At 33.7% G+C, this 8,836-nt stretch overlaps 3 protein-coding genes across 5 annotated transcripts; 2 read left to right on the top strand and 1 right to left on the bottom strand.

Moving 5' to 3' along the window:
* The first annotated feature begins 1,545 nt into the window (after positions 1-1,545).
* LOC116182078 lies at positions 1,546-2,940 on the top strand. The gene is made up of 3 exons (XM_031502577.1): positions 1,546-1,915; positions 2,034-2,690; positions 2,771-2,940. Exons 1-3 carry the CDS (start codon positions 1,546-1,548, stop codon positions 2,938-2,940), a joined length of 1,197 nt encoding a protein of 398 aa, XP_031358437.1.
* Positions 2,941-3,372: 432 nt separating this feature from the next.
* Positions 3,373-5,013, top strand: LOC116182079 (putative nuclease HARBI1). The gene is made up of 4 exons (XM_031502579.1): positions 3,373-3,770; positions 3,878-4,024; positions 4,076-4,343; positions 4,390-5,013. The coding sequence occupies exons 1-4, from the start codon at positions 3,565-3,567 to the stop codon at positions 4,930-4,932; spliced, it is 1,164 nt and encodes a 387-aa protein (XP_031358439.1). The 5' UTR covers positions 3,373-3,564; the 3' UTR covers positions 4,933-5,013.
* Positions 4,539-6,308, bottom strand: LOC116182080 (trihelix transcription factor GTL1-like). 3 transcript variants are annotated; one of them, XM_031502582.1, is made up of 5 exons: positions 6,044-6,308; positions 5,703-5,984; positions 5,393-5,652; positions 5,202-5,346; positions 4,539-5,153 (listed from the first exon to the last, which is right to left on the bottom strand). In XM_031502582.1, the coding sequence occupies exons 1-5, from the start codon at positions 6,126-6,128 to the stop codon at positions 5,017-5,019; spliced, it is 909 nt and encodes a 302-aa protein (XP_031358442.1). In that variant the 5' UTR covers positions 6,129-6,308; the 3' UTR covers positions 4,539-5,016. The 3 variants fall into 3 exon arrangements, with proteins under 3 accessions (XP_031358442.1, XP_031358441.1, XP_031358440.1); XM_031502581.1 differs by having other exon boundaries at positions 4,539-5,346; positions 6,044-6,169; positions 6,223-6,275; XM_031502580.1 differs by having other exon boundaries at positions 4,539-5,346.
* Positions 6,309-8,836: the final 2,528 nt, after the last annotated feature.

Genomic DNA, 8,836 nt, shown 5'->3' with positions numbered 1-8,836 from the left:
AACAAACAAAGTATATTAGGTTCAACACTGAACCTTCTAGATCAATATCAGCTAATATGTAACTGTAATTTTGTTAAATAAAAGCAGGATTGTTGGAATGGCGATGGTCTGTTTTTGATGCGTTCCGGCGGTCTTAATGAATATAATTTGGTACTGACGTAAGAAATGCCCTTTTAATTGAGAATATATCTCATTTGATGTTTATAAACATGAATGGTCCACCACTTGCCAAATGGAAACCGGAAAAGTATTGCTTGCTTGCGAATTGCTTTGGGAAATGTTATAAATATTTGTAAAACATATATAAATATACGAATATACCTACCGACTTAAAAAAATTGCTTTATAAAAATGCAAAAAAATTGTTGTTTTTAACCCCCCCCCCCCCCAAGACAGGATCTCATTACATAAACCCTGGTTGAGTTGACGCCTGCGTATACCCTTACCATAATTTACCAATACACCACTGATTATACCTACTTTTGAAAACAGCGGACATTTTAAACCTGATGCTTTACCTACTTTAAAACTACAACGTAATAATGAAAATCAAAATAAAAGGGAAACGGAGGAGAGATTCGATCTTTTGATAACGCATTAATTACATAATATTTACTGAAAAAGTCGCACTTCATGTTTAAGGCCAATATTTTTTATTAGAGTTTATTTCATACGATCACGAACTTCCAGAAATACCCGACGCGACGATCTCTACACAAATCAGTGTGATTTGTCGATTTAAGAAGCGTAATTTTGATCTATATTCTGTGGTTTTGTTCGCACGTGACGTCACGCTAGATGCGCAAGAGCATACCGTTGTAAGTGTATCGTGGTACTAAGTGGTACAAGCTTATAAAATTTGTATTTACCCGCTCAAATCATATTCTGATTGCAAATTATATGTGGACAGTGAACACTCTACAAAATAGTAAAAGTTTAGACCTGTGACAGTTTTACTTAAAAAGGTAAGCAAAAAAAACCGTTTTTGATGTAGGTAGTTACTTAGTGCATGTTTTTAGTGCAGCTTTTAACATATTGATAGAAGTTATATGTAATAAATTTTGCACCAATGTATCAACAATTATGTAAACATAACCTATACAGCATACCAGCTTTTAAGATAAAGTCCATATACAGTTTTCAACCCCTTAAAAGCATATGCTACAAAAGTAGGTACTAACTGAAACAGCAGTGGTGGTACTAAGTGAAACAGTGTATCAGTTAGTACTACCTACTTATACCTTTTTTCCAACTAATTAGTCTGCATTTTTGCCAGATGCCTCGTAAACTAAAACCACGTAAATATGGCACAGCAACAGCTGAATCAATGTCAAATGCTGTTGATCTAGTTTTGAATCAAAACTATTCGGTAAGACAGGCAGCAGTGTGCTGTAATGTTAAATATCCAACATTGCAACGTTATGTTAAAAAGAAACGAAGTAATTTAGAAGGTAACATTAGAATGGAACCTAATTATTATCACCGACAATTGTTCAAAGACGAACACGAAGAGGTTTTAGCTCATTATTTAGAACATGCAGTAAAATGGCTTACGGATTAACGACAGTGGATGTAAGAAGGCTAGCCTTTGAGGTTGCAGTAGTTAACAATGTGACAATTCCAGAGTCCTGGAGTACATCTAAAATGGCTGGTAAGGACTGGCTAAGAGCCTTTATAAAACGCCGAAAAACTCTGAGTATCAGAAAGCCAGAAGCATGCAGTCTTGCAAGATTAACGTCGTTTAATCGACATAATGTACAAACGTTTTTTACAAATTTGCGTAATATTCTGGAGCAAAACCCTAGCTTAAGTGATGGCTCCAGAATATTTAATTTAGATGAAACTGGAACTACAACCGTCCAAAATCCAAAAAAAAATAATTGCATCGAAAGGTGTCAAGCAAGTGAACCATTGCGTTAGTCGTGAACGTAGAGAGCTAGTAACAACATGTGGCATTATATCTGGCTCGGGAACTTTCCTACCGCCTGTTTTAATATTTCCTCGGAAATATTTTAAAGCACACATGCTTGTAGGAGCACCGCCGGGTACACTGGGATTAGCAACGCCATCTGGATGGATGAACTCGGAAATTTTCATTCAGGTCTTAGACCATTTCATAAAATATTCACACTCCAGCAAAGATAATCCGAGTTTACTTATTTATGACAACCACGAGAGCCACATTTCGGTACAAATAGTAAATAAAGCTAGAGAAGCAGGGGTTAAAATTCTTACTCTACCACCGCATTGCAGCAACCGTATGCAGCCACTTGATGTGGCTGTGTATGGTCCTTTCAAAGCATATTTCAATGCAGCATGTGATAAATGGATGCTGAAAAGTCCGGGAACTCCTCTAATCGCAGAATGTGTGGCAGAAGCACACTGCAAAGCATTTACTCCAGCAAACATAATTTCTGGATTTTTTAAGACAGGAATAATGCCATTTAATCCGGATATATTTACTGATGCGGATTTTATACAATCTGAAGTTACAAATCAACCATTGAACAATCACGAAGTCGCAGGACCATCTAATACTGCAGAAGCATCTAATAGTAATTCTCCTCAACTAGATCCATCGTACATTTTGCAACGAGAAGTAACACCACCAAGGTTGATTTCACCAGAAGATATAAGAGAGCTTCCTAAATCAAACCCCAGAAAGCAGTTAAGACGAGCAAGAGCAAAAGGCAAGAGTTCTATAATAACAAATACCCCCGAAAAGCAAATATTAGAAGAAAAAGAAAATTTAAAAGCAGCCAAATTAAAGAACAAAAAAACCATCTAATACTAGATGAAGCTAAGGAAAAACCTACAAAAAAGAAAAGAAAAATAGCAATAGAAGAAAACCTAACAAGTGACGAAGAGGAAACTGTGGAGTATAAAGATTCTTCTTCAGACTGGGAGCATACACTGAGAGAAATGAGACTGTTATATTAAGAATTATAAAAACATTACAAAAAAATAGTTAAAGCAAGCAATAAAATGTTACTCAAATAAATAAATACATATTTAAACAATATTTTTTATTTCTTAGATCCAGTTTCTTAATTGAACGTTCAAATCTATTTCAATTACGAAATGATAAACAATGTTATTTAAAACAACATTTAAACTTCTTTCAAACAACATTAATGAACATTAAGTGTTAACGGTTTTGTAAATGTTAACGAAATATCTACAGTTAATTCAAATGACATTTTATGTACTTATTCTATGAACATTTTCTGTTTCATTTGAAATGAACATATGATTCGCTTAATAAATTTATAAACCTTACGATAATAATCTGCGTGATTTTGCCAACTCCCTCATTTATTCAATTAAGAACGTGGATTTTATTTCAACAGTCTCGACACTTTAAGGGTGCGGTCGAAAACTTACTACGTAAAAATACAGCAAAGCTAGCAGCGTAACCGCAGTAAAGGGGTTTTTTATTTGCTTTTACTGATATTACAATTTGTACGTTTTGAAATTTAGACCAGCTTTCAGTAAACTGTGCATTTGTGATCTTACCATAACCTTCAATATCTATCATTCATCATTCACTTTCTATTTCTATTCATGAAAATGGATACGAATGTTTTAAAAATTGTGGTAATAAATAATTTATTAGAAATCATAGATGATTCTAGTAGTTCAGATGAAGAGCTTTTTGCAATTACCGCAAATACACGGTACAAGAGAAAGGAAGCTACTCCTAGAATTGAAAATTATGTGGAAAATGTGGTACACTTATATGGAGATTCACAATTTCAATCACATTTTAGGTAAGAGAATTACATCTCCGATAGCAAAAGCCAGAACCGGTTGGTGTGCCATTATTCTTATTTTGTATAAAGTAGCTATTGATTTATTGATGTTTTTACATTTACAGAATGCAAAGGAGAACCTTTGAAGTTATTTTAGAATTAATAGCGGACAAAATTAGAGAAAGAACGGTAAAACCAGGACGACCTGCGATACCAGCTGAAAAGCAACTTCTTATAACGTTATGGGTTCTGGGAACTCCCGATTCTTATAGGTTGGACATGTTGATATGATAAATTTATATACTCATGCTAACCTATTTTAGATCAGTATGTGATCGTTTCGGTGTTGGGAAAGCTACTGCAATAGTATGTGTGAGGAACGTAGTTAGAATTTTGTACAACTATTCACACAGTTTCATTATGTGGCCAACAACTGAAAAAATTACTGCAAGTGTAGCAGCATTTAAAAATATGTCTGGTTTTCCAGGTGTAATCGGTGCAATTGACGGCACACACATCTCAATTACAGCTCCAAAAGAGCATCCAGAGGCATATGTGAACCGAAAAGGAATACATTCGATACAATTACAGGTTGTTGCATATTTGGCTACAAAGCAATATAATAGATATTTTCCAGGGTGTCTGTGATGAAAAAGGAATGTTTATACACTGCTATGCAGGGTATCCTGGTGCAGTGCATGACCAAAGGGTTTTTATGAAATCCGAAGTAGCAGAGTATTTAAAGAGTGCTGCCAAATTTCCTGGTGATGTACACTTACTAGGAGATGCTGCGTATATGTTGCATACGCATATGATGGTGCCTTACAAAGACAATGGTCACCTAACTCGAGCTCAAAAAAACTACAATTATTGTCACTCGTCCACCAGAATGGTAATTGAAAGATCATTTGGACTTCTTAAGGGAAGAATGAGAAGATTATTAGATAATCTTCCCATGATCAGAACTGACCTTATTCCACAATACATTATTGCATGCTGTGTTATACATAATATTTGCCTTTTAAAAAATGATCAGTTTCAACCTTTAGCGTTGCATACATCCGATAAGAATAACACTCAATGTGGAGTTAATGGCAATGTAGATACAAACGAAAAGGCATTGGCTAAACAAAAACGTGATGCAATTGCTGCTGCATTACCTACCCGTGAAGACATATGACATTTGACAATATAACAATACTCTTATGCACTGTAAAACATCAAAACACTTTTATTATAATAAATATCTACAAATTTTTCATTTTTATTTTGCAATTTGTTCGACCAAGAGTTTTAATAAAGCAATTGCTTCCGAGCTTTTGGCCATTCTTTCACTGTGGTGTCTTTCCCGGTCCTCTCGAATTTTCGTAAGAATGTCGACTACTTTTTTTGAGTTGGTCTCTAAATAATAAGATATGAATAATTTACATGTAAACAATAAGCACCTACTTTGGGGTGTGTTTGATAGACTAGGTCTTGTCGGTGTAGAAGGCATCGTCGCAGGCAAGTTAAGTGATGGTTCTGGGTTTTGAGAAGAGGATGCTGTTGCTACAGGTTCAACCCACGGTTTATTGCCAAATAGTTCATCCATTTTCTAAAATATCACTAAACTACATAGTATAAGAATAAACTGTACATACTTCTGTGTAAATCCACTCCTTTCTATCGTTGCCTGAAGTGTTATTGTAGTCCTTAATTTTTTTGTATTGTCGCTTAAGGGTAGCAAGTTTTGTTTGGCACTGCTTTGCTGTTACATTATATCCCTTTTTATTAATTAAAGAAGCAATCTGCTCCCAAAACAGTTTCTGTTTTATTTTACCCTTTACCAACAAATCTGATTTTGTATGATATACATCCAGCAATAATAATATTCCCTCGTGTGACCAACGGCCAGAAATATCTACAATTTACGAAAAGTATTACTTCAATATAGAATACATTTTACAATACCTTCTGTATTTTCCGAATCATTTTCATTAATCGGTATCGATAGATTGTCACTTGATGGGGACAACGGATTGTTACTGGCTGGGGACAACAGTAGATTGTCACTTGATGGGGACAACAGTACGTCTTCACTGTCATTCGGTAATTCCTGTGAACAGTTAATTCCTAATGTTTCAGTATCAGTATCCAATGATTGGCGTGTTGGATTCTTATTCCCGGGAACAGTAGAAGAGGCTTTACTGTTAATTATTGCATGTTGTAAAAGTACTGTTGCAAATGTGACATCTAAAAAAGTAAATTACAAACACATTTTAGGAATTTCAAAGTAATTTGAAGCATATTACCATTAACGGCCTTATTGTAATCCTCTTCATTCAGGAACAACTTAAATTCTTTATTAGTATCAGCATCAATTAAGGTTAACTCCATTTTAAACTGATCAGCTGTTTTGTTTACTGTCGTTTTACCACCTATTTTCGAGAAGCATTTACAGTAAAAGGTGTAAAAATTGACGCATGCGTACTTTAAATTATTCACTAAAGTTGAAGTAAATGTAGTAAGCGTCAGTAAATTTATGACCACTTATTTATGTATTCTCGGCAAACAATGCATTTGCAGTAAGTTTTCGACCGCACCCTAAATAAACCTCAAAAACACCATTGTCAGCGTTTGGGAGGAATCCGAAGCATAATTAGGTACGTTATATTTTCACGCGTCTTTTGTTAATTTGTACTAGTTACTGCCACGTGTGACGTCGTAACTGTAATCAGTTAGTGCTTGTAATGGAAGAACTTTAAATAGCTGGGGGCTTGGGGATTATTATCCCTATTTTTTCAAGGTAAAGTTGGAACTATCGCCATCCATATATTATTACCAATAAAAATAACCTTTCAGCGGTCATACGTTTGTCAGACCGTTTTTTGTTTGGCGTTTGCTTCTAAAAATTTTCTGCTGCACCTACGCATTTTTTCTAAGTTGAAACTGTCAATTGATCCTACTTTAAGGTATGTTTACCTGTGTAACCATAATTCCTACAATATGCTGTATCTTGTTCATTAATATAAAAATAGCTTCCCTGCGAAAATAAATCCCACGATAAAATATGTGGTTCAGTATCAGCATTGGTATTCAGTTCGTTTATTTTTACGGGGTATTATTTAATAAATATTTCTTGAAGTGTTGTATACATGCTTTTGTGCGTCCTCTGATAACTAAACAACCTACCAATTTGTGCTTTACATTAGGATTTTTTTAAATTATTTCTCAAGAAATTATTAACGTTGACGCTATTTACCTACATCTATACTAAATTTCAGAGGCAAGAAGTAGACGAATCTGCTTTACTCCAATGACATTAGAAAGTGTCAAAGAGTTAATTACCAAAAACTAGCGGCCAAGAATGATCTTTTGGTCAAAATTGAAACGAATATAAACAATTAATAGCTATGCCAATTATTAATACCAAACGAAAATGAATCTAAACCTGATAAACTTACAAGAGTTGACGTAAGAGTATAACTAGAGCTTTCAAAAGAAACTATTGTACAGATTCATTTGTTTAGAACATTTCCTCGACCAGAAAAACCCCTTTTTTTTAAATTTCCGAGCGGATTATGAGATAAATTATAATGAACTAGCTTCGCCATCAACTCAAGGCCAAAACATCTGCAGAGAGCCCACGATTATATTTAACTGACGATGATACAACAAACATAGTTTAAAAGTTTTTGAAAGCTTCTCCTAAAAGGCAATGGCTTTGTCGTGCGAACCCGAAATGCTAAAAAGCTTGCAGAAATTTTATAACTTAAATTTAAAGCAATTTTAGAAAAAACTGTTTCGGCGGAAATATTATTTTTAACGGCCTACCAAAATCAAAAAAAACTAACCCAAGGCCTTCGCAGTCAATTATCATATATTCCTAATAAGTGGAGTTATGTGTCAGACACCAGGAATTTTTCTCAATTTTTTTTTAACAATTACATTGCACGTAACATCGAACACAGAGGGGCGCTAACAAGAAGTAAACCAAAACATTTTTTTTTTGTGCATAAAGACAATATTTTAACTTTAATTTTCATTTTTTATCTATTTTGTATATTTGTAGTTATTTTTGTCAAAAATATTGATTTAAAATGCAGATCGTATAGATATGTTTAAATTAAATTGATATTTATAATTTATTTTAGAGAAAATTTAATTCCATTGGACTTCGAAATTTGTTGTTGAAAAATTATGCGAATTAAATTTCTTCAGAAACAGGTCAACATGACTAACATTCCTAGAATTCCTGGTAATAAACATTTAAAAACCAATAAATCCCAAAGGGAAAAACTGATCGAACCAAATATCCGAAATTTAAAGAAACTTATTCTGACTCAAAATAGTTAAAGAAAAGTCGAAGAGGTTGGCTAAATAAGGATCATCTGCCATTCAGAAAGATAACCAAGGAAATGAACTATATTTCTTAGTAATTCTATAATATAATATTTCTTCCTAAACATTAAATCGTTTCTTTCTACAACGCATTTTTGATTTATTCTCAAAATGCATTTCCCCATGCAGTGTGGCAGCTCTTCAAGGCCATTCATAACAAAACTTGTACTATGTGTTGAAGTGTTTTTAAAAAATTTTACATATTTTTAATTGATTTGAAGGAAATCTGACTGCGTATGGTTGAAAATTGTACGTTGAGCCATGCGGACCTTAGTGTTACAAAACATTGGAATAAATCCTTATATTGCGCCAAAACGGCTAAAAGTTCAACCGTGGGCCGAATTTATAGGTGAATGGGCCTATTTTGAAAACATCAAAAATGCATATATGCTGGTAAGTTAATTATTTTTTCAATTTTTTTGCAAATTTAAATTCATCGTTTTTTAGGTTGAATCTAGATTTTCAAAAACTATATCCCCAATGTATTATTCTCATCACTTATAAATGAATACATGAAATGGGAGAAATTTTTTTGAAATTCTTATGAACACTACCGTATTGGATAAGCCGAGTAAGAATTTAGCTGATCTCAAAACAATTACAGTAACCAGGGTAAGATTGATTAATGATATTTGTAAAAGATTCACTGTTGGTTTAATTTGAACTTTTACTCATAGATAGGCAAGAAACGGCAAATCTTCTCT

Source organism: Photinus pyralis, unplaced genomic scaffold (assembly GCF_008802855.1).
Source record: "Photinus pyralis isolate 1611_PpyrPB1 unplaced genomic scaffold, Ppyr1.3 Ppyr1.4_unclustered_Scaffold347, whole genome shotgun sequence".
Classification (NCBI taxonomy): Eukaryota; Metazoa; Arthropoda; class Insecta; order Coleoptera; family Lampyridae; genus Photinus; species Photinus pyralis.
This window is presented reverse-complemented; position numbering and strand designations above follow the sequence as displayed.

Excerpts from the sequence above, each read along its gene's own strand:
- LOC116182078 (XM_031502577.1), top strand. The coding sequence starts at position 1,546 with ATGGCTTACGGATTAACGACAGTGGATGTAAGAAGGCTAGCCTTTGAG. Across the intron at positions 1,916-2,033 it reads TCAAGCAAGTGAACCATTGC|GAGCACCGCCGGGTACACTG; the intron begins GTTAGTCGTGAA and ends ACATGCTTGTAG. Across the intron at positions 2,691-2,770 it reads AAGACGAGCAAGAGCAAAAG|AACAAAAAAACCATCTAATA; the intron begins GCAAGAGTTCTA and ends GCCAAATTAAAG.
- LOC116182079 (XM_031502579.1), top strand. The coding sequence starts at position 3,565 with ATGAAAATGGATACGAATGTTTTAAAAATTGTGGTAATAAATAATTTA. Across the intron at positions 3,771-3,877 it reads CAATTTCAATCACATTTTAG|AATGCAAAGGAGAACCTTTG; the intron begins GTAAGAGAATTA and ends TTACATTTACAG. Across the intron at positions 4,344-4,389 it reads TACATTCGATACAATTACAG|GGTGTCTGTGATGAAAAAGG; the intron begins GTTGTTGCATAT and ends GATATTTTCCAG.
- LOC116182080 (XM_031502580.1), bottom strand. The coding sequence starts at position 6,128 with ATGGAGTTAACCTTAATTGATGCTGATACTAATAAAGAATTTAAGTTG. Across the intron at positions 5,653-5,702 it reads TGATTCGGAAAATACAGAAG|ATATTTCTGGCCGTTGGTCA; the intron begins GTATTGTAAAAT and ends CGTAAATTGTAG. Across the intron at positions 5,347-5,392 it reads AGGAGTGGATTTACACAGAA|AAAATGGATGAACTATTTGG; the intron begins GTATGTACAGTT and ends GTGATATTTTAG.